Below are 26,407 nucleotides of genomic sequence, written 5' to 3'. Positions count from 1 at the left end.
AGATAAACAAGCATTGTCATACAACTAAAATATTCTCTCCAAACCATTAATGGCAATTACAAAATGCAATAAGAAAAACACAATACCTCAATCATTCTATGCTAAAGGATTCAATAATTATGGGAACAACATTTCTCATACCTGATGTATATGACAATTGATGTATTTATTACTGTTCAAAAGACAATGAGAACTTTAAACAATGAATTGAAAACAGAACTCAGAGTCTGGCTATGGAGCCTGCTAAGAAGCATCTAAAATTCTTATTGTGAATGTGGCCAGCGAGCAGAATGGGTTCCCATTAGATGAATGCTTGAGTCTCTGGTAAACAGAGAGAAATTATAGGTATTTGAGCATCTAAAGGGATCCTCTCCCTCAATGACTTTGTTTATACTTCACCTCACATGAAAACACAAGAAAATAACTGAATAATATTTATTCAAATGCCATATATTTCAGTCTAAAAATTACAGTCCATCATCAGTAGAAAAAAAAAGGCAGTTTAATACAAAGTAGAAAGCAAACAATGGATTGATTTGAAACAGTGAGATAATTAAAGATACCAAGAAATTGTATACTTGATTTTATCCTTTATCCAAGTGTAAGTAAACAACGTTTGTGTCTGAAGTATTTCAGTACTAGGGCATCTCATATACAGAAGCTAATGACTTCGCATCACTTCCCTTAGTATCCCATAATGCAAAGCACATACCCTTGCAGACATGTATAATGCTATGCATTATGGGAAGGGTCACTACCCAGATCGGTTTCGACCTTTATTGAGGTGTCATCAGTAGGAGCCAGACCCAGAGGTGATTAAGTCATATTTTCATATACGAGTAGCCAAAAGGTGTCAGACTTTATTATTAAAATACTCTGAATTAGAGACAGTTGTTGGAAATTGGATAGTTGCTGGCTCCCATTGATGAGACCTCAATAAAGGTTGAAACCAGACTGATTAGTGACCCTTCCCATAATTCATACATAGCATGATACATGTCTGCAAGATATGCTTTGCATTATGGGATACTAAGGGAAGTGATGTGAAGTCATTAGCTTCTATATACAAGTTGCCCCAGTCCTGAAAATATTTCAGGTGCAAACGTTGTTTGCTTACACTTGGATAAAGGATTAAACCAAGAATATAATTTCTTGGCATCTGTAATTTATAGTATAACAAAGTGAAAAAAACTTCCAACAATTTAACAGTGAGAGCCCTGCATTGTGCAATGCTATACATGGCACAATGCAGACATAACCGAGGAGACATTAATTATTAAATAACTATTATTAATTAAAACAATCTCCCACATCTTTGATATTGAGAAGCAGTCATTGCGATTCAAGTTTGAACAATGAAGTAAGGCTTTGGTGCTTTCTTTAAATAAAGATTTGAATTTATACCAATAACAATGGAGTAAACAAGTTTCAGACCATATGATATTATGATATGAATCTATTTCATGTTTTCAAAACCCGATTTCTCCGATTTCCTTCTGATGATATGACTTGTGTTTTTGTATTTTTTTTTTTCCCCTGCTGAACATGTGCAGTTTGTCTAAAAAAAAGAAAGGTAACTGTCATAAAGAAGAACAAGTGTAATTCAAATAATCTCCCACATCTTTGATATTGAGAAGCAGTCATTGCAATTCAAGTTTGAACAATGAAGTAAGGCTTTGGTGCTTTCTTTAAATAAAGATTTGAATCTATACCAATAACAATGGAGTAAACAAGTTTCAGACCATATGATATTATGATATGAATCTATTTCATGTTTTCAAAGCCCGATTTCTCTGATGCTATGACTTGTGTTCTTGTTTTTTTTTTTTGTTTTGTTTTTTTTGCTGCTGAACATATGTAGTTTGTCTAAAAAAAAAAAGGTAACTGTCATAAGGAAGAACAAAAAGGAAACCATGATGATAGTTTGTTGAGTGGAATAAATGTAGCCACTAGACAGTACTTCTTAAGAATTCTTGAAATTGGTTTTGAGATGTTAGAATGTATGGGATGGGGACTCTAGATACTGTTTCTTTGTTATTTGAGCAGAACTGAGAAGCTACTGAGTTTAATATATCATTTGATATTTAAATTTTCTTGCTATAGTTGTTAGAGGGGAACCATGATATAAATACATTATAATCAAGTTTTGAGAATTTCAATCTTTTGAGAGGGATGGTGAGTCAATTGCTGTTGAATGTAGCATCCAAGTGAAGGTAGGTTTTCAAAAAACAGAAGTAATTAGTTCACCTTATGATGGACAGCAGAGCAGAATCTCTAAGAAGGATAATTTATAAGTCATCATCAGTGGCAAATGGTAGTTTAATACAAAGTAAAAATGAACAATGAATCAATTTGAAACAGTGAGAACTGCATTTTCTTTTTCCATAGTAAAATTAATTCATGGATGTAGATTATTTATACTTGCTGGAAAGGCAAGTAATGTATCTTTGTTGTGAGAACAGATCGCAAAAATGTCATCAATATATAACAAACCCAAAACAAAGGGTGAGGGTGTATGGATGAGAAAAGGATGTCTTCTAAATGTTCCACATAGAATTTAGTAAAAGCAGGAGAGAGAGCGGACTTCCCATGGTGGTTTCTTCAACTTGCCTGCAGATTCTGTTTTGACAAAGAAAATAACCAGAGTGAATGACAAAAATCCAATAATTTCTCTATATCCAGTGGAGGAGGTGGTGACAGCAAATGAAGTGGGTCTTCTAGAGGTATGTTGGTGAACAGTGATTCAATATCAAAACTTACCATTAAATCATTAGACTATATGGAAACTTTTTTCAATTTATTAAGAAAATTGGCAGAATTTTTTTTGAAAGAGCAGGAATTACCAATATGATCTTTTAATAAATGTGCCAAAATTCTGCAATGTGATATGTCTGAGAATCTATACAGTCAACAATTGGATGAAGAGGAATTAATATAATGTCTCCACAGTTATGCCTTTGTGTTGTCATGAATAACATCATGTAGCTTTCACTGTTTTAAATCAGTTTCACTGTTCACTTTCTACTTTGTATTAAAACTACTGTTTACCACCGATGATAACCTGTAATTTTTCAGCATTTTTACTGTAAATGTAAAAACTACATTTTTACTGTATATTATTATTATTAAGAGACCTCCAGAAAGGCAGGGGCTCATCGAAGGAGGCCTCATACTAGATGCACCAGCTATCATACTTATTCTTGAATTTATTCACACTTCTTGCATTCACAACATCCAATGGCAATTCATTCCAATCACAACACCACCCTATGAAGAAAAAATCTAGCCATCACCCCCATCTTAGCGGCATTCATTCTCAACATCCAAGGATGCATTCTTGACCTTTCCCCACCTTCCATAAATTGAAAAATTCCTTCCTTCTGAAAGGGTCATACAGGATTTCAACTGAAATCCTGTATGACCCTTTCAGAAGTTTGTCTCAATCGTATCGCCTCTTTCTCCTGTTTGCTAGTGTCTGCAGTCTACAAATTCTCAATATGTCTTCATAATAAGTATTCCACAATCCTGATATCATTTTTAAGACTCTCCTTTGCATTCTCTCCACTATATCAGAATCACAACAGAAACCAGGAGACCAGGCCTACACACAATAGTCCAAACGAGGTCTTATCAAGACCTTATAAAGAGGCAAAATTACATTCTTATCTTTACATGCGAACATTCATTTCAGCATTGCAATTATCTTTTTGTATTTGCAATCTACTAACACTTCAACATCCCTAGTCGCATCAGTTTCTTCTAGCATAATCCCACCAATATAATATAACACTGGATATCTAATCATGCCAAAGTGAATGACTTTACATTTACTGACATTGAACTGATATCCATTTTCCCATGCCCACACTTCCAGCCTATTCAAATCATTCTGCAAGTACTGTAAAACCAGAATTATTTTTGATTACCCTACATATCTTTGCATTATCAGCAAATAACTATGTCACTTGTCAAATCTCTCCAAAATATCATTATATCATAGCCCTTCTTAATTCATTTTTATCATATCAAGATAATATACTGATGATTTTCACTTTCCTCACTCTTCACTCTTCCAACAACCTTTTCATGTCCTCTCTCATACTGAACTTATCGCAAGTCGTTAGTACCTACTACAATTACGATCTTGTTTACTTTTCTTTTCTGTTTTTGAATTGCTTCCTTTATATTCTTAATTTTCGCTCTGGGAAAACTTGAAGTTATAACTCATTCGTCAATTGCATGTTTTATTATAGAGTCACCATACCAAATAACATCCTTCTTTTTACAAACAATGTCACTTACCTGATTTCCGTTACTTCCTGATTTACTTGTTTCCGTGCTTTGTTGTTTCTTATTTTACTGCTTAATTTTCTTTTCTATGTTCCTTTAAACACCTCTTGACTTTTTTGTAATTCCTGTGTCATTTCTCTGATAATCTGATTTATTTTTTTTCCTTTCCTTTAGTGTTACATGGTGATCAACATTCATTTTAGACAAATTATGGACTCTACAACCATGTTAGAAATAATAATTTCTATTTCATTTTTTCTAATAATTTCTATTAATTTTTCTGTTTAATTTATTTTAATAAATAGGACTATAGTTACCTATATAATCCATGATCTTAAATCTAATATAACAATTCCCATGTTAAATTAGAACATCATTTTTGCTGCAATAAAACTATCTGCAAAAAAAAAATTTTTTTTTCTCTGATGTCTTAAATAGAATGTAGTTACTTTATTTTTTTATTTTAACTGGAGGTCAGACCAGTAGAATAACCGTTGATCATTGTCTATTTAGCATACTGTGTGAAATGTAATATAGCTCTCTCTCTCTCTCTCTCTATATATATATATATACTCCAGATGATGACCTTAATAGGAAGGTTGAAATGTCGAGAAATTAAAATAATTATTTTAATTTCTCAACAACAACATGGAGTCCATAATTTGTCTAAAAAAATGAATGCTTTAATTTTGTTATTTTGCAGATTATAGATTTTCAATAACCTCCTCCATATCTCCAATAACCTCAATGGCAGGGCTAGCCTTCTTGTTCTCGACTGCTCTGCTCTTCTTAGAATTACACTTGTTGTGCGTTTTTGGCACCATTTTAAATCTATATTTATTATTGCAATATCTTAATAAAAATGTGTTATCAAAAACACTAAAATCTACACTAATATACTATAAAACACTAATTTTCTAAGGGAAAAACACAATAAAACAGACAAAAATCAATTTTACACAAGCACTAAATTCGATGTATATATATATGGGGAAAAAAATGACTACAGCCAAATGTGGACATAAATTCATCGCTAGCATACTAATAAATATACTGCACAAAAATTGTGTTATAAATTTTGCACAAATTAAATTACAATATATTTTTGGCCAAAGTTACAAAGTTCCTAAGGACCTAGTTAAGGAATTAATGTACAGTGTCCACCCTGAACTGTGATGCAGCTCTCCCAATGTCGCACCAAGTAATTCAGGAGTTGTTGAGACAAACTGGCCCACTCCTTCTTCAGAGCAAGGATAAAGCCTTGTTTATTTTCTGGAAGGGAATTTCAAGCCATAATGCATCTCAAACATGTTCTATGGGGTTGAGATCTGGGGTATGTGCTGGCCACTTGATTTGATTAATATCCTTTGTCTCCATAAGTATCTCCACTGCTTGTGTATGATGGTGTGACATTGTCATCCATAAATAGGAATTCTTCGCCCACAGCACCAATGAACAATCGAAAATAATGGTGAAGAACTTCACTGCAATATCGTTCACCAGTTATGGTCACTTTTTCCAGCAACTGTAGCTCAGTGCGTACTATTAAGCATAATGTCTTACCACAATGATCCCAGCACTGCTTTATCTATTTCAAGAACATTTTTGAGATAATAAACAGTACCACTTTCATGCCAAATCAAGTGTCACCTATAATCAGAGGAATGACTAAAACAACTCATCCGTAAAGAATACATCAGCCAATTGGTGTCTTGTCCAATTTTTATAGATATAACACTATGAAAATGTACTCTAGGATGAGCTGTGGATAAAGGGATGCAGACTACATGTCTACTTGCTGCAGATATCTTGCCAGTTTGTCAAGATATTCGTGTACCTATGCTTGAATAAAGCCCGACTTGCAAGCTGACCTGCCATGGTGTGTTGATTATGTTTTGCTGTTAAACATTCGAAACATACATTCCATTGGTTTGAAAATCTGCCCAGAGGCCTGGATACAATGCTATGTGAGATTCCAAACTCTCTAGCAATATCAGTAATTCTGTGGCCTTTAAGCTTTCCAGTAATTCTTTTCCATATGAAATCATTTAGATGATGTCTTAGAGACATTACAAGACATCCAAGTTTGCAACTTTATTCCTTCATGAAAAGTACGCCACTACCATTATCATCATCTATACGTAATTCCATCTACTCCCCACCACCATCACTAGTATTTTTTGTCTGTAAATTCTGTGTTATCATGTTCTTTTATTGATCATGTCATTATGTTCTTTTACATGGATTCTGAAACTTATAATAAGCTCCCTATATGGTAAACCGCAAGGATAAGGAATTCTGCAGACTCCTAGATAAACATGTAACTTAGGTGTTAATTTTTAGTAATGAAGCAATCTTTGGAAAGAAGTCAACAGAATCCATAGTGTGAGGAACAAACAGCCATGCCACTTATCTCCTTTTGATGCAATGACTGCAGCAATCCTACGGGACATACTTTCCACAAGCATACGATAGCAATCAGTGGGAATTTTGGACCATTCTTCCTGGAGACATGTAATGAGATCCTGAACTGTTGTGGGGCAGAATATCCCTTAACCTCACCTGATGCTCCAGTTCATCCACAGATGGTCAATAGGATTGACCATCTGTGGATGGTCAAGAGGATTGAAATCAGGTCTCTATGGAGGAAAGTCAAGTGTGGCGATGATGTTCATGTCCACAAACCATGCAGTTACAGCAGCAGCAGCTTTATGACACGGTGCATTGTCTTGCTGACAGAGACAATGGTCAGTTACATAGAAATGCCACAAAGTAGGAAGTATTGTCCAGAATGTTCAGATACCTCATGGAGTTCAATGATTGCGAATTTCATAGTTAGGACTACACACTCTGGTAAGAGACGTTCATTGGGCATCCACCACACCCATCCTTCTGCTCAATGATGGGGAAGCTTGGAAATGTATAGTGGGATGTGGAAGCTTGGAAATCTGTGTTATGCAGTGATGAATCAGTCAGATTTCCAAGCTTCCACATCCCACTATACATGCTTTTTGCACCAACACTGCATGTTGGTTCAGGTAATGTGGAGTTTGAATATTGTGGTCCCACCATGGAAACCGATGTTGTGAGCCTCAGTTCTGAATGTTTTGTGTGCAGATTCATGATCCAGTCGATGCCTGGAACTGCCAAATGGCAGTTCCAGGCATCGACTGGATCATGAATTTTTACATGTTATCCTTTGTAGCACTCTATGGTCATGTCACCTAATGGAAGCACAAGGAGCTGATTCCCTGTCAGTGGCAGCCCGTAAAGTTTTAACTGGAAGTGCTGCCTATACAAAATAATTTTTAAAAAATTATTTTGTATAGACAGCACCCCCATTTAAAACTTCACGGGCCACCACTGTTCCCTGTGCTTCCATCTCAGTATAGTATCACTGATTGTTGATCTGGGATGGCCCAATTTGTCAACAATTTGCCAAACAGATAGTCCTGCAACATGACATCCTGTCGCAATACCTCTTTCAAACTCCATCAGTTTCCTTCTCACAGCCTTAATTGCAGTGACTTGGGAGTATCATGTTCCTTCCAGCTTATACCAGCTACAAACACGTGACCCATTACATGACACAATGCAACTTGCTCATGGGAGTGGCTGTTGTTGACTTCTTTCCAAGCAGTGTATATAAGGTCTCTGTATTGAATGTTAGCAACTTATTAAGGTGGTGTTTCCATGTAAATAATTTTTGAACAGACTTATTCTGATAGCCATTAAATATGACTGGCAAAGTCAGAACCCTTATTAGTCGCAGGTTTCTTTTATGATGTGCTCTTTTTAATGTAGGAATGATGACAAACTTCTGAGAGGAATGGTGAAGTACTATCATAAAGATTGCCTATGTATCTGCTACTAATCAAAACACAGAACAGGATAAAGCCAACCATGGCTTATTTAGAAGAAGAAGATTTATCACAACAAAAAAGAATCCAAAGCTACATATCCACTCAATAGATCAATCAATAGGAAATGATGCATTGTAAATAATATCTGGAAGTCTTTAATGAGATCTTAACACACACCGACTTTTCCAACAATCATCTACAAGGCATTGGAGAAAATAAACAACATGCCAGCTGTATGGCTCATGCCTGATTTTCCATATTTGGAATGTTACCAGTTTCAGTTTTGTATTTATATTTGTTCTCTTTGTAGATATATATATATATATATATATGTATGTATGTATGCTGAAAAAGCAAACATGTGAAACCAATTTGTTTTATCTAAACTCTAGTTTAAAAATATACAACTAAATAAAAAAATCTCACTTTTTAAATTAAATATAAACTGTGTATTTCTCTGTAAAATAATATATAAAAAGTTTGCTCAGTTACCAAAGTGAAAGGAGAACATCCCAGAAGTCATTTTGTTCAAATTAACAAACAAGATTTCAATTCTGTTTTGCTCCAAGGAAAAAATAAATAATTATCAAAAAAAAAAAAAGGGGGGGATGCAATATGGTCTGAGAAACTGAGTAATAGTATTCAGAAGAAGGAAGCTAACAAAATCAGACTGCAAAAAAGAAGAAAAAGGTTGACTGAACAGGTTAATGGAAATTTGAGAGAATTCCTTTGCTATAGTGAAAGGAAGAATGATTATGGAAGAATAACCTTAGCAAACACAGATGATATCAGTTTTAGAATTACAGCCAAAGCAACTAAGGCTCTGAGACCAGTGTATTATGTCTGTAAATCATGTACTCTTTGGCAGTTTATCTATTTTGCAGAGATGATAGGAAAGTGATGAATGCATAGGCAACAGCTGGGTTATTAAGTGATCACTTCAGTAAAGCACACATCCAGACAGATTGAAAGCCAAGGTGAAACTAAATAGAAAGATAGAGTTGGATAAGAGAGACATTAAAGAAATTACAAGACCTTGATTTTTATTTCAAATAAATAACATATGATAAACTAAATATCAGGCATAGCATATGAATGCAATATGGTTTTCCCAACTTCAATTCTGTTAGCAGAATTTCTGTAAAAGAAAGACCATTAGTCAATTAGCATACGCTCATTTCCTCATGAACTTTTTAAGACTTCATTTCAAAGGTGTATATATATATTGCATCACCTGAATATTCTCAGCTAATATCAATAATATGAATAGTTTCTAGTGATATGCAATCAACCACATATCCAACTGTTATCTAGTATTATTTCATTGTCATTAGTGCAAAAACCTTTAATCATTTCAGGATAGTCTAGCACCCTTGCTCAGTCAAAGATCTCTGAATAGCTATAAACCCATACTTCACATCCTACTGTAATTATGAGTGTTGTTTGAAAAGTTTGATAAATTTCCAATAGATGGTGACACAATTCGTTCGTTCATACCAGTGTCGGCACGTATCATCTTTTTCATGACACCTGCAAAATTTTAGCCATGAGTGACACGTAGTTCTCGTTTGGCAAACATTTAAAATGACCGTGTTCACATTTTTCATATTCGTGCAGTGATAAAACACTTTTATTTGAAGAAGTGGATGGCCGAATGGATCAAAGCCGAGTTAGATGCAGTTCATGGGGACTCTGCACCAGCACTGAAGACTATTTATTTTTGGATAAAAGAGTTTAAACATGGTCGTAAGTCCATCAAAGATGAAGTGTGCTCCGGACACCCGACTGAGGTCACTACAAAGGAAATGATTGATAAAACCATGGTATCATTATGGAAGACCACTGAGTGAAAGTGCATGAAATTGCTCAGATTGTAGGCATCTCTCAACTGAATGGGTATAATATCCTGCACGAAAAATTGCACATGAAAAAGCTGTGGGCACGATGGGTGTCGCAATTGTTGACTTTGATCAAAAAATGCATGCGAAAAGACATTTCAATGCAGTTTGACGATGTTTAATCGCGATTCGCAGGTTTTTTGCATCGATTCGTGACTGTAGATGAAAGAATTTGAGTACCGAAAAAAGCAAAGACTGTTTGTCAGCTGGGAAGATGATGGCAACTGTTTTTTAGGATTCCCAAGGAATTATCATGATAGACTATTTGGAAAAGGATTAGACAATAACAAGAGTCTATTATGCATCATTGTTGGACCCTTTAAAAGAAGAACTGAAGAAAAAACAGCCAAGATTGGCACACAAAAAAGTGCTCTTTCATCAAGACAATGCACCATCCCACACATTGGGCATCGCAATGGCAAAACTGCACGAATTGAGGTTCAAATCGATTCTACATCCACCGTATTCTCTGGACTTGGTCCTGTGCAACTACTTCTTGTTCCCAAAATTAAAAATTTGGCTCGGTGGGATTCCATAATGATACCATGAAATTTTCTTCGAAAGAGGATGTCATCAAGGCTTATTACCTTTATAATAAGTTAAACACATTTTTTCCAAAAAATGTGTTTAACTTATTTTTTTTTTACCAAACTTTTCAAACAACCCTCATATTACTACATCCCCAAGATTTAGTTTAGCATCCATGGCTCACTAATAGAAAGTATCATAACATATTCAACATTATGGATCCAGAAAAAAAACAGTTTGAATGACTCCTTTATGTGGCATGGTACTCCACAGTACTTTTAAAAATAAGGAGTGGCATCTCAATCCATCTGTCATATGAAACTGACTTCTTTTTGCATTAAGATACAGCATTTATATTCATGATAGGGTGGTCATTTATAACATGAGGAATAGAGCTGAAACCAGAAATAATAATAAAAAAGGAGTAAGACAATTCACTATACATATTAAGACAAAAATACTTACACAGTATATTTTGCCATTTTTCAATAATACAACTACAGCTGTTGTGCCTGCTAATTCATCTCTCATATTTTCATCTGAAAACCAAAAATAGGACCATCAAGAAATGCCATTAATGCATATTCAGAAATATATTTTGAGCAAAACTTAATACGTACCCTTCAACATATCAGCATCAACTTCCAAAAAGCCTTGCTTGATTGATTCTACAATGTCCCCTTTTTCTGAAATTAAATTTTATTTTGTTAATATCCAAATATCAGATACATTTATATAAGAATGCAGGAAACAAAACAAATAAATAAAATCCAAATTTTTCACAAAACTTTTCATAACTTTCAAATCTGAGGTAGAATTGGATGAAAGGAGAGGGGTGATATATAATTAATATTTCTGAAAAGGAAATGGCTCTAAGGCTTGAAATTTTTGTGCTGGCTCACCAGTCAGGTGTCAGCCTAGGTGAGGTGTGAGACCATCTCCCCACTTACTGGAAGCCTAAAATACAACTTGGGGGGGAATCCATGTTTGGTTTCTATCTAGAGCAGGGTTTCTGAATTGTGCAAAAAACTAAATAAGAAATGCAGAAAAATAAAACATTTTAAAATAATTAAAAACTCTTAACATACAGTAGTAATGTACTATAGGTGTGACATAAAAATTACTTATGCGAGGAAGGTTGAAAGTTCTGATAAACACCTAGAACAAAATGATATTAACCACGCTACCAGCCAAGACGTCTATAGATGTTCAAGTTATGATGGATGCGAAGTGCATATTAAAATTTTAATACCATTGATATTACATTGAAATATATGATGGACACGAAGCATATGCTGATGCGTATTTGATCCATAATGGCCGGTAAGGTGGTTAAGGCAACACATAACCACAAGAAAGAACATAATAGTTTTTTTTGGTTTTTTTTTTTTTTTTTATGTTGGGCCCGTACACAGAAGGTTGGTTGGTCAACCTATAGTACATTTGTACCTTGTATGGGTAGTGAGTTAGGAAAGGAGGAATTTGTTTACGTTTGAATGACTTTAAATTGTATTCCTTGGGGAACACAGCAGGTGGAAGACTGTTCCAAAGTGCAGCAGTTGCAGGGATGAAGGAAGAGGAAAAGAAACTTGTTCTGTTTGTTTCTAGGTGTACTGTGAAGGGATGTTGTGCAGCAGCTGCACGTGTTCCAATGAGCTTTGTACTGAGCAGAGGAATTATTGATGTTACTTCGCATGAGCATTTCCCATGGAAATATTTGTAGAATATACATAGTGCAGAGACCATACGTCTGCGTGAAAGTGGAGGGGGGGGGTTGGTAAGGGATGGCTCATTGATAAGTCTAATGGCTCTCCTCTGTATTGAGTCGAGCATTTTGAGAGAGCTTTTAGGGGCTCCACCCCATATGTGGGAGCAGTATGCAATAGCTGGGCAGATTTGTGATTTGTATAATGTTAGTAGCTGTTCGGGGGTGAAGTTACGTCTTGAGCGAAAGAGAAATGCTAGTTTTTTTGAGGCTGAGGATGCAATGGTTGTGATATGCTTATGCCAGGAGAGGTTTGATGTGAGGGTGATTCCAAGAAGCAAGTCAGACTGTCTGGAAATGTGGGTATCATTAAAAAGGATACTGGGGGGAAAATGGTTCTTTTTTATGGGAAATAGTACAGAACTGGGTTTTATTGGTGTTGAAATTTATGAGGTTATCCGAACCCCATTGTAGAATGGCTTGGAGATCAGAGTTGAGGGTGGTGGTTGATATTCTGTAGGTTGAGGTGAGTTGTGAAGGGTAAGGCTTATCAAATGCAAGCGAGGAGTGAAGTGTGCTGTCATCTGCAAAACTGTATTGGGTTGGAGGTCAATTGTAGTAGGTCATTGATATATAGCAGGAAGAGGGTTGGTGAGAGAACAGAACCTTGTGGGACCTCAGCATGGGGTCCCACAAGGTTCTGTTCTCTCACCAACATTGAGTAGTGAGAGGATAGGGAGCCGTCCACCATTACACACAGTGTGCATCCAGACAGAAAGCTGGTAATCCAACTACAGAAGTCCTGGGTCAGACCGAATGATGGTAGTTTGCCTAGTAGGCCTTTGTGCCAGACCCGGTCAAAGACTTTGGAGATATCTAGTGCAACCACTTGAGATTTGCCAAACCTCTCTATAGTATTTGTCCAGAGATGAGTGACATATGCGAGATATCCTTGATCAGCAGTGGCAGCATCCATACTGGCAGTCATTTATTTGGTGAGTGTCTTCAAGATAGTGTAGGAGTTGGGAATTGATGTACAGCCAATTGCTTTGGAGAGAAACCAAAAGGCTCAGCTGCCATTTGGACAGGCTGCTAGTTTCCTGCTTTTTGCTCTTTCAAAGTCTGTTTTGGAAGCATTGATTGTTTTTTTTGCATGTATTACGGGCTTCGGTGTAAACTTTGAAAGAGGATGAGGTTCTTGATTTTAGCTAGTTGTGGTATGTCTGGTGTTTCATCTTTACAGCCTTGGCACATCTTTTGGAGAACCAGGGTTTCGTTAGGGAATGGCAGTTCAGAGTGCTGTGTGGAATGTATGTATTCATGCCGGTGAGGATTACTTTGATAATACTAGAGTTAAGAAGATAACTTATGTTCTTTCTTATGGGTTATATCAGTTGCTTTAATATAATTTTGTTCTAGGTGTTTATCAGAACTTTATATACTCCCCCTCATATATGTTAGTGCATTTATAAACCTATGAGACACAAAGAAAAAGACTCAGTGATATATAAGCATTATTAATTTATTAATGATCAATTTTACATGTTTTCAGTTCTAACACTTAGTCTTGAACCACTTATGAAAAAAAGGAATTTCTGTATCATTATAAGCAAAGGTTGACATAACATTCAAAATCATACAAACTGTTAGGTCTACAGACACCAACTACATCAGTGTGCATGCTTTCAGAAAACATACTAATTCAGAAATTGATGGCTTTTCTAAATTAAAACTAGTTCCAAAACATTTTCAGGAGAGGTCCCAGTGATGTCTTATAACACAGCAGCAATGAGAAAATCTAAAAACATTTAGGTTACACGTTTAGAATCAATATGAAGAAATTAGATTTGGGAGAAATAAATAAAATGGAAAGTTGAGAAAGAATTATTACAAAGTTTTAACTTTCCACATATTCCATCACTGGATAGGAAATAAGCTAATTACCATTGTCCATCTATCCTTAGGTTACTGCATTGTGATTAGCAGGCTACTTTGCAGTACAACAGAACACTCTCTCTGAAGATAAAATGTGTGCATATTCTATTCTCTTACTGATCATATTCATGATTCATTCATGTGCCATCTCCTACCTAGGAGGTTGACTACCATGATGTGTCTCATGGTTAACTATGGTGTAACAACGTGGTGAGGACCCTATCTCTTCCACATATTGTTGTAAGTATTCATGGCTGTAATCTGTGTGTCCACTTGGCCGGTTTGCCTGTTCTGAGGGACGAAAAACCAGTTTCCGTGTTAAAAAAAAAAAAACCCTACCTCTGTATGAGACAGGGTAACTCACCTTTAGTCGAAAGAGACCAGATAAAGATTCCACACATCACAGATAGGAATCAAACCCAGCTCTTTCTGACCAACGGGCTTCATCTGTACTGAGCTACAGAGGCTCTCTAACTACCCAAACAGAAAAACAAGGTGTTGTCAACACACTCAAAAACAGACCTAAAAACATCTGCTCCGACGAGCACCCGCCAAGGCAAGAATCGCAAACCACCAGCAACACTTTTCTAAAAAATAGCTAAAGCAAAAATTGGAGCAAATTATGTGGGTCAAATATGTGCCGTCCATATTCTTTAGGTCATCACAACTGGTGCGGTAGGGTGGCTGATTATAATTTTACAGGTTTTTTAAATTTGTGCTCATATCAGATACTGGCGTGAAATAAGGAATATATGCAACTTACCAGTAAATTCTGTGTACAATATCCAAGACATGATCAGATAAACCAGATTTACCATCATCATCAAATTCCTGACATGTATCCTCAAGGGGTGTACAGGATATGATAGTACAACATGAAAAATTTATATCATTACTAACTTCCTATCTACAATTTTCTTCCAAAATCAGTCTGTTACTTGTCAAGACTCCAATATTATCAGATCTTATATTTCTATCGTCTAAGGCACTTTGTACCGTATCAATCCACCTATATCTTGGTCTTCCTCTGGGTCATTTTCCTGCCAACCTGGCAGACAACACTTCTTTTGCTAATATTTTTTCGCCCATTCTGTTTAAGTGAACATATCACCTGAGATTAGCTCTGCTGATGCATTCCTGGATGCTGACAATGTCAAGTTCTTTCCTAATATCCTCGTTTTTAATATGAATTGCCATTGATGCCATCTGTTCACACATAATCTTTCTCAGGACTCTCATTTGAACATGGTCTTGTATACAGCTAATTTAGTGTTTCGACTAATTTTTTTCTTATTCCATATGATTTTATTCAATTGACTTCCTACCATACCAGCTTTGTTGATTCTGGTATGTATTTCCATATTTAAATTACCATCTTCACTAAAAATCGTGCCTAAGTAGCTGAAATGTTTTACTTGTTCCACAGGTTCCCTGTTCACAACACAGTTAACATTTTCAACAATACTACCTCTTTTCATTGTCTTTTTAATGCTGACCTTCATACCATATCTATTACAACAATTATTCAATTTAGTCAGAGAATTTTGCAGACTTGTAGCAGATTTATTTAGAAGTATAACATCATCCGCATAAAGCAAAGAGCTGACATTAACATCTCCAATTCTGATATCATGTTTAATACCACTTTCCTTCATAATGTAATCCATATAGATAATGAATAACAGAGGGGATAATGTACATCCTTGCCTCACACTAGATTTAACATTAAACCATCTTCCTGTACGTCCTTCAATTCTAACTGCTGACTTACAACTCAAATAAAGACTAAGTATTGCTTGATATAATGCCCCATTGATACCATATAACTGTAGCGTATTTTATAGCTTCTCTCTTGGCACCTTGTCATATGCCTTTTCCAGATCAATAAAACTTAAATACAAATCTTTGTTATATTCCCATGCTTTCTCAACTATTTGTCTTATGCTTTCTTAACTATTTGCAGTTTCTCAAGTATGCTTGCATATATCTTACTAGGAACACTCAGTAGGGAAATACCTCTGTAATTCTCACATTCAATTTTATTTCCCTTTTTATATATGGGTACTATGAGAGCTCTACTCCAATCATCGGGAATTCATCCTTCTATCCAGACTTTCTGAACTATGCAGTGCAGCTACTGTAAGATTTTTATACCACCATACTTCAGCATTTCTGATCGAATATCATCTACTCCTGCTAACTTTCCACATTTGAAGCCTTTGATGGCTTTTTCTACTTCAAGTATGGATAGGTATTCCTGACTGTATGCTTGTTCAGTGTTTTTTACCACTGTGCTATCACTGCTTGTTTCATTTAGCAATTTTTCAAAGTAATTACTCCATACTTGAAGGATATTTTTTTCTCCCGTTTTCATGTCACCTTTATCATCTTTAACTCCTTCTCTTTCTTCATTCACTCTTTCCTCTATTTCTAAGCTTCTTCAACAACCTCCAGAATATCTCACCACCGTCTAGATATTTATTTTCTATGTTCTTGCCAAAGTCTTTCCCATGACTTTTGTTTAGCTAGTTTTACACAGTGTTTCACTTTCTTACATTTGTCTCTGTATTCTCTAAGAGCAAAAGCTGACTTATTTGCCAGGAACTTTTGATATGCTTTCTTCTTTTCCTTCACTGCCTCTTTAACTTCCTGTGTCCGCCATGGAGTTCTAATTTCTCTATCCTTGCAGACAACTTCACCACATGCCTCTCTAGCTGAATCAATTGGGTTTTCTTCAAGGCTTGCCATTGAATCTCCAGTGTTTGGTTCCTGTTCTCACACTCTTTAATTTTTTCTTTAATGTTTGTATATTTTAGTCTACAGTTCATATCTGAGAGCTGCTCAACTTTTATTCGCTTTAAAACTTTTAACATGTTATTCTTTTCAATATGAAATTCAATTTAATCCTGCTCAAGACTAAATAGTGATCACATCCAATTTCAAATCCTCTGTACACTATGGTGTCCTGCACCAGGGAGAAAACATTACTATCAACAATAACACAGTCAATGAGACTATTCTTATTCCTTGCCTCTTCTCTCCATGTGAATTTGTGCACACTTTTATGTTGGAACATGGTATTAGTAATAACCAGCCCATGTCCTGAACAGAAATCCGACAGGTATTTGCCATTATTATTAGCTTTGCTCTTTTCTCCAAATTTTCCCAAAATATTTTTGTATGTCTGACAATCATTTCCTACTCTGCTATTTAGATCCCCAACAAAGACCAACTTTTCCTTTTTCATCGTGTCAGTTGCTTTTTCTAAAGCCTCAAAAAATTCCTCCACTTCTACCTTAGTAGAACCTTCTGTGGGACCATAGGCACAAATAAGTCTCACTGTCCAGTTCCCCATTCTCATATTTGCCAACATTATTCTACTTGAGACTGACTGCCATTAAAGAAGATTAGCCTCGTATTTTGTGTTGAATACTATGGCTACTCCTTCTTTTCCTTGATTGTCATTGCCTGAATATAACATTTTGTATTTATTGCTCAGAAAGATCTCACCAGTTTTTGTCTTTTTTGTTTCAGTCACCCCTGTTATGTGACTCTGGTACTTATCTAATTCCTCAGATAGCTCCATTTCTTTGCTATTCAGGCTTCTTATGTTGATAGTACACCAATCTTTAACTCTGGTGATGTTGATTTGGGGTGTGTTTTCAGATTTCAGAATCCGAAAGCACCAGATTTACCATAGTTATTAAATTTAATGTTTCATCTGTGCTCCTTCTTCCAGATAGGAATCATGCATCCAATCCAGTTTCACCTATATATGGCAAGTTACAGGTGCAATTAATGTACACACTTCTGGGCTAGCCCAGGAAGGAATGTGATCCTTAGAGGAGTAGAACGGGTTCTTTAATTTAGACGTTTAAAAGTGACATTAGGTGAGAACTTGAAGAATTTTCTTGATAGTATTTTTTTTATCCATTATGATAAAATAGTGATAATCAACAAAAAAAGAATCTGCAATGGCTGGCATTCCCCAGCAATTCCCCTGAAATAAGGTAAAACAAAACAAGCCACTGAATTGGCATTCCATAAATAAAACTGACAATTAAAACTCCTCTTCTGATTTATTTTTCACCAAAAATTCTCCCTTGTTATGGATAAGCAGAAGACCGCCTTTTTTCAAGCCCAGAAAGTATATTACATTAGAATGCAGAAAAGACACATAAAAAACTTCACGACTTTCATATCTGAAAGGAAAGTGGAGTGATGTATAATTAATATTTTTGAAAAAGAATGACTATTTTAATCAATAGTAATAATTCTTGAAAACCTAAGAGAGGAATTCTCTTTCTCTATATTGTATCCCTGTCAATGTTCCAAGAATACCAATTTCTCAATATATTATTTTCTTAGACCAAACAAGAGAGGTTGATAGTCAACCTATAGTATGGTATACAGAAAGAGGTCTGAGTAAAGAACTTATTCGCATTAGATCTGAAGTCCTGCATATACTCCTTGGGAAATACATAGGAGGGAAAGGAAATCTGTTCTCCAATTCAGTAGTAAAAGGAATGAAAGAAAAGGAGGAATCTGTTCTGTGGGTTAGTAGTTGGAATGTGAAGGGATGCTGGGCTGCAGCTGAATGCATTTCAATGGATTTGTTAAAGAGAGGAGGAATTATTGATACTATTTCTGATGAATAATTTGCCATGGACATATTTATATAGACGATGCATGCAGTGGATTCTAAATGTCTATGCAAAGGTGGTTGGAGTTGCTCCCAAACTATGATCTGTGAAAAGTTAGTGTTGTTAGATACTCTTGTTCGAGCCAATAAAGTTTCGATTTCAATGAATATGAGGAAACCTACTGACTGGTTCATATGGGATGAGGGAATTTTTATTAATTAGCTGGTTTGTTGTGTTGGTATATAAAGTTATTTTCCATGAAAATGATTTTACTTCGGCCTGAGAGAAAGATCTACAACAATTCAATAAAAACAAGATTATATCAGATCATCCATTCTAAAGAGAAACCATAATTTGAAACCATGGAAGAGACTAACCATCAAAAATGAAATAAGACCTAATACTCCAATGCGGATACAAACAAGGCTTAACAAAAAAAAAAGCACTGTACCATATATCACGAATATCACAGATAAAATAGCTGGGATGCTGAAACAGAACAGCCTCAAAGTAGCTTTCATACCACGAAAAAACTTTCATTTCATATTTTAGCATCCAAGGATGAGGCTCCTAGAATACTAAAATCATCCAAGGAGCCTCATCTACTTCTCAAGAAGCTGGATGCATACAGAAATTTTTTCACATGGCACATATTTCAAACAAACAGAATATTTGGCAGTAAGTTTAAAGAAGCCTTGGAAATGGCATGACATTTCCATTTTATCATACAACTTGGTATAATAAAAACCAGGACCTCATCCTATACTAACTTTGGTCAGCCATCAAAGACATGAAATTAATAGAGCTATGTTATGATGGGCATTATGTAGCACAGATCAAAAATGAAGAATTGTATATATGTGTATATGAGGGACAACTGAACACAATATTAACTACCATGTTAACAACAGTTCTACTAATGTTAGTTTATTTTTTGTTTTAAGGAATCATTCTGCTCCTACATGTTTTCAAACTGATAACATATAGGATGAAGTACATCACAGAGCATAAATTAAAACAAGCAACTTTTTTTTTTTAATTCTATGTGGTCATACTGGATCATGAACATGACCAATGACCACAGAAGCTTATTGTCCTTAACTACTCTAACCAATTTTACGTCATCAACAAAGAGAAATTTAACATAATGAACCTCACTGATAAATATGTTGAATGACAAAGTTCCCAAAACTGGTCTGCCCTATGAATACTTATTTACTTGTCAACCAACTTATCTTTATATAAATTTTTATTTTCTTTCTATCTTTGCACTGAAATTAATGCCACACACACACACCCCATGGACTGATACATAGGACAAGAAGAGGCCTAAACCATAATATATTTTGTGCTATTCAAACTCCAAACCTGGGGATTCTGGAAGTCATTCTTGGTGATTTTGCCATGCTACCTATGTGTCCTGCAAGGAACACAAAAAATAAAAAAATGTATCTTGAAATCACCCAAGAGAGAAAGAGTCCATAACATGCAGGCTTGGTTGACCAAGCAATTAGTATACCTGCTCTCCAACCAAATAGGCTGTGGGTTCAAATCCCACTGTGAGTGGATGTATGTAATTATTTTTAGTAGGAGATTAATTTGTTTGGTTTGAAACCACAGTCTAGATTAATGGAGAAGTAGCATGAAAAAGTCCCATGTTTGGTCTCTAGAGCTGAATTTCCATATTTTTTTTTATTTTTTTTTAACTATGTAAAATTTAAAAAAAAAAAAAAAAAAAAAAAAAAAAAATACAAGTAAAATTATTTTTAAAAAATTTTAGTGTACCACAGGTTTACAATATTTTGTGAGCAAAAACATTCTCCTATAGCACAGTAAATGTGTTCCTAAAAATTACTGCATTATAGAATTTCACACAATAAAAATAACAAGACTTATGGGGAAAATAGGGTTAGGAGCAGAACAGTCAAAACATACAGTCTCGTAAGATGTATTATACTGTATGCTAAAAAAAAATAGCTACTAGTTTAAAAATCTTGAATTTCTAATAAATACAGAACTGCAATAAATACTATATTTCTTTAGGCTTTATTCTAACTGACTTTACAGCACTAGCAATTATTCTTGCTAAACAAGTTCTTTTATTTTCACAGCACTCTCTGATGGTGCACAATGTTGTTTCCTTTTGCAGATGTCGCTCTTGTGATCTTGTATCACATGTTCTCTCGTTTTCTTCAAAATTTTATTCTTTTAAGCTTATTCTCAATACTTAAGACTTTTTTCATACATTATTGATTTGTTATAACCAGGATGCTTATTCATGTTTGGGGAGCTATACTGAACACTTATCAAGGGAAAGTACACAAACTCTGCAATAACTGCTCATTGGGCAATGCACGAGTATGCTGGGGTAGGGGGAGAGAACGAGAGATACAGAAGAGAATAAATTAATCTGAACACTCGGATTTTAAAGAAAAATTTTAATTTTGCAAGAAAATAAGTACAGAAATTAAATTCCAACTTTATCTAATAATTTATATGTCCTACTCTGTTCCTAATAAGTTCATTAATTTGCTTAGGCATGGACTCTACAAACATAAAACAATTTTCTTATTTCTGCATCTCAAAACCATACTTTTATAATGGATTGTATTAAGTTATCCCCTTTGTATAACAATTTAATTTTCCAAGTGAATGAATAAAATGCTATGAAAGTCAACTTGTTTACACTATTAATAAACATCGCAGAGACAGTTAAAACACACAGCACTCAACCAAAATAGTGAACTAAAACCAAAACTGAAAATAGTAAACTGAAATCAAAATTATTGTGAACTGAAACCTAAACCTTGATGAAAATTCAGCTTGTTTGGATTCATTTTTTTCATTACTGTGTGTATTGCGTATTTTGTATAATCCTCCACAGGTCACTATTGCCGAGTTGAAAATAGTAAACTGAAATCAAAATTATTGTGAACTGAAACCAAAATGAAAAACTTGATGAAAATTCAGCTTGTTTGGATTCATTTTTTTCACTACTGTGTGTATTGTGTGTTTTGTATAATCCTCCACAGGTCACTATTGCTGAGTTGAAAATAGTAAACTGAAATCAAAATTATTGTGAACTGAAACCAGATGAAAAACTTGATGAAAATTCATAGTGTTTGGATTAATTTTTTCGCTTCTGTATGTATTGTGTGTTTTGTATAATCTTCCACAGGTCACTATTGCAGAGGTGAAAATAGTAAACTGAAATCAAAATTATTGAAACCAAAACCAAAAAACTGATGAAAATTCAGCTTGTTTGGATTAATTTTTTCGCTACTGTGTGTATTGTGTGTTTTGTATAATCCTACACAGGTCACTATTGTTGAGTTGAAAATAGTAAACTGAAATCAAAATTATTTTGATTAATTTTTTCACTACTATGTGTATTGTATAATTCTCCACAGATCACTAAGTCCAGTTGGGTAGTTTCTCACATTCACCTGGTGTTACTCAGTAAAGTCAACCAATTTATGGAAAATAATGTGTATAAGCTAACGTGTTTTAGGTTTTGGTGATTTTATTCCCCCGTTTATTTCTCACATACTGTATGAACAAATTCACACAACACAGGGGTGTTATAGGAGAGACAACAGCATGTGTGTAACCATACTGACAACATGCACCTCTAAAGGATACGGTTCCAGAAGTAAATTTTGATACATTGTGGTAGTGTTCTTGAAGCAGAAATACCCAGTTTTGGTTTTCAGCATAATAGAAAACTTACCCATGATAGAGGGTAGTAGGTTGTTACCAAACACACTATGACCTGTACATTGATAACGACTAATTTATCTCCTTTGAATTCGATGTTAGTATATTTATTATTACTAAAATATGTTAATATATTACTATGAGCTGTGTTAAAGAATCTGAAATCTGCTCTATCTAGAGAGCAAACAGAACTTTTTAAAAATCCATTTCAAGATCCAATAAGCAGTGATAATCTCACAGGAATGAGATCACCATGATCAATGAAATTCATCTACTACCTAAAAACATCTGCAAAAGATCCACACCCATGGGGGGGGGGGGGTATGAATCCATAGCCAAACTGGTTAGAGAGAAGGTGCTATCCATTCAATCAACCAGGCCAGAAATTATTTAACAAATCACCAATAACCAATTAATGCATCTCAATCAGTAAGTTCATATATTGAACACTATCAAAGACTCTGCTGAAACAAAGAAATCACATCACAGACACAAATTTCCCTCATGACCTCTGCATAAAAAAATTAACAAATCTGTCAAAATCAAAGTGACTCTTAATGAGCCATGCTATGTGCTGCTCAATGAATGATATCTGTCAAGGATATATATTAAATAATTCCAAATTAAGTTTTCCATTACACTATCAATAACTCTTATAAGACTATCCATAATTCTCCATTCAATTCAAATACCCACTCACTCCCCTTTTGAATCTGTATTTCCTTGCAAATTTTCAATTAGTAGGGACAATTCCTGATCTCAAAGACTGTTTCAAGATAATCAAAGAAGTGTAATTAAATCTATCATATATTTGTTTATTACCAAGCATTTCATTCCTGGTCTTATCAATTGCCAATTTAAATTATAGGCTAGTTTCAGTATTAGATCTATAGGTGCATTTCCCTTCTATACTTGAATTATCCCATCTTCAATCTTTGAGTATTATCTATGTCCTATCACAACAATGACTGAGTGGCTATGCAGATACAAACATTATTAAATTCCTCCAGTACCTCAGAAGAGTCCTCCAAAAGTTTTACTGTTAAAACTCATCAGTGACTTGCATTCTATTTCACTGACCCTTTTTAAAATCTATATAAACATTAGATCTGGACATAGCATTTCTAGACAGTTAAACTCAATTAAAAGAACTGTAAATTTAGCTTTACAATTCATAATTAACAATTTTTTTTAATAACACTACTTTCTTTTAAGGTTACACGGTGGTCAGCATTCATAGTGAAGAATTTATGGAGACACAATACACGTCAGAATAATTATTTTACTTAACATTAAAAAAGTAACATTCGACCTCTGTATTGAGGTCGTCATCATCAGGAAAAATACATATGCATAAGATACAAGCTACATGACACAGCATTATACAAAATGTAAGTGCCAGCAAAGGTTGGTCGATTGGTAGAGCCTCTGCTACTAATGGCTCAAGCAAAAAGTTAAGCAACTTTGAGCGTGGTTAGTAGTTGGAAGGGTTCAATCTTTCGATGCTGCTGGTACACTCTCCCTCGATGAGTCTCTGGACTCCCTGGAGGTGTCACATAATAATAATAAATGCTTGTTAATCATTTACCCTAGCCTGACCTCGGGTGAAAAAAAATAAAATGAAATAGAAAATAAATAAATAAATAATAATAAAAAATAAAAACGGAACTGCATAGACAGACCAGAACAACCCCAAACAAAAGAAAATTAATACGAGGACTTCAGAAATTGTCTAACATAGTTCCATTTTTATTTTATTTCATTATTTATTCTTTTTTTTTATTTATTTTTCTTTTTTTAGCAGTCCACAGCTCATCTCTAAAAGACGGACTGTGGACTACTATATAAATATTATTCAAGAAAATATTAAAGAGTTTGAAAACAATCAGTGTGTTCTTCAGATTTCAAACCCTTAAGAATACAGATTCAGCTGAGGAGGGGGGGGGAAGCTCATAAGAATATGGGCAAGTAAATTTGTTCAGAAGGACAGAAAAATCTAACTTCATTGCAGACATAAGTTAAACAGATAGAAAAATTTCCTGAAAAATCATAACTTTTTTCTATCTATAAAAAGGAAAATAAAATGTGAGAATTAGAGGAATTTCTCTGAGAGTGGTAGGTAAAATTTATGCAAACATCTTAAGAAAAACTGTTGAAAGGAAACTTGGAAACTAGGTTCAGACAAAACAGGGGTTTAGAAAGCATATCAAAATTTAGTTGGCAGATGCCCCAGAGAATACAGAGAAAAATGCAAGAGAAATTGTGTAAAAGTATCTAAACAAAAGTAAAGAAAATACTTTGGTAAGAATATAAAAGATAAATATCATGAACATGACAAAATGTTCTGGAAGCTGCTGAAAAAGCTTCAAAATAGAGGAAAGGGTATTACAAAAATGAATCAGAGATGATGAAGGTGATATAAAAGCTGAAGACAAAGATATACCTGCATGTATGGAAAGATTGTTAAATGAAACAAGTGAGAACAAATGGTAGAAAATATTCATTAGGAATGCAATCAGGAGTATATATCCCTATCTGAGATAGAAAAAAAGCCATCAAAAACCTGAAATATGAAAAGGAAGCTAGAACATATAATATTCAACTAGAAATGCTCTATATAGGTTTGAAAGTTTTACAGCAGCTGCATTCATCATTCAGATGCCATAGTCCTGAAGATAGAATTCAAGATGAATGGAAGTGCTTTCATAGTTTCATAGTCAAATACAGGAATGGATTGATGAAAATGAGATACTGTATGAGGGACAGCATGGTTTTGTGAAGGGTATATCATGCCTCAGTAACTTGCTCAGGTTTTATAACACAGTGACGGCTGAACTGGATAAGGGTAATGGGTTTACAGTGATACTGCTGGATCTGGCTAAGGCCTTTGACAGGATACCACATGGAAGTCTAATCCATAAACTGCAATATATGGGAATGGATATAGGGTTGGTTAGATGATAGGAGGGTGGTTGATGGAGAGATACCAGGGAGTAGTTTACTCAGGAGTAGAGTCCAAAAGACAGTCTGTGACTAGTGGTGTGCCGCATGGTTCTGTTCTTGGACCACTGCTGTTTAATTTGTTCATTAATGATATAGGAAAGGATCGAGATGAACGGTTCATTTGTTCGCTGATGATGCTAAGTTGAGTAGGGCAATAGTGAATGCAGATGATGTCAAAATTTTGCAGGATGATTTGGATAGATTGGTGGTCTGGGCTAAGGAGAATGGATGTCAATTTAATGTGGAAAAATGTAAGGTTATGCACTTTGGGATGAAAAGATTAGCAGCAGTATATCACATTGGTGGAACTGTACTCCAGGAGATTGATGAGGCCAGGGACTTGAGAGTGTTGGTGGATAGGGAGTTGAAGTTTAGGAGGCACATCGCAAAAGTGGCTAAATCAGCTCATCAAATCACTTGGATGCTGAAGAATACATTGACCAGCAGAGATAAGCAAGTTATTGTTCCTCTGTATCGAGCCTTGATAAGACCCCCATCTAGATTACTGTGCCCAGATCTGGTCACCTAGGTTTCTTCTTGACAGGGAGGAGGTTGAGAGGATCCAGAGGCGAGTGACCAAGATGATAGCAGGTCTATGGAATGAACCTTATGAAAACAGGTTGAAGATTTGTGGGTTGCAGAAATTGGTTGATAGGCAGAAAAGGGGAGATATGATTGAAACATTCAAATTGCTGAAGAGTTTCTATAGGATTAATTCAGAGGATATTTTTGAGAACAGGACTGGTGGTGGGAGGACTAGGGGACATCCATGGAAGCTGGGCAAGAGTGTGGTTAGTAAGGGTGTTAGAGCTGGGTTTTTTACTT

At 35.0% G+C, this 26,407-nt stretch overlaps 1 protein-coding gene across 3 annotated transcripts in view; it reads right to left on the bottom strand.

Annotated features, from left to right (window-relative positions):
- LOC150106687 (putative protein phosphatase 2C T23F11.1) overlaps positions 1–26,407 on the bottom strand; it is a 179,244-nt gene that overhangs the window by 84,670 nt on the left and 68,167 nt on the right. For all 3 annotated transcript variants that reach the window (XM_090392637.1, XM_090392635.1, XM_090392636.1), the window contains exons 4-5: positions 11,200–11,265; positions 11,045–11,118 (exon numbers count right to left, since the gene is read on the bottom strand). In XM_090392637.1, the coding sequence (XP_090248763.1) occupies positions 11,045–11,118; positions 11,200–11,265 (140 nt within the window). The remainder of the gene's footprint in view (positions 1–11,044; positions 11,119–11,199; positions 11,266–26,407) is intronic.

Source organism: Typopeltis vanoorti, chromosome 5 (genome assembly GCF_054136105.1).
Source record: "Typopeltis vanoorti isolate ZY-2024b chromosome 5, IOZ_Tvanoo_1.0, whole genome shotgun sequence".
Taxonomy (NCBI): Eukaryota; Metazoa; Arthropoda; class Arachnida; order Uropygi; family Thelyphonidae; genus Typopeltis; species Typopeltis vanoorti.
Note: the sequence above shows the minus strand (reverse complement) of the source record. Positions and strands in the feature narration are given on the sequence as shown.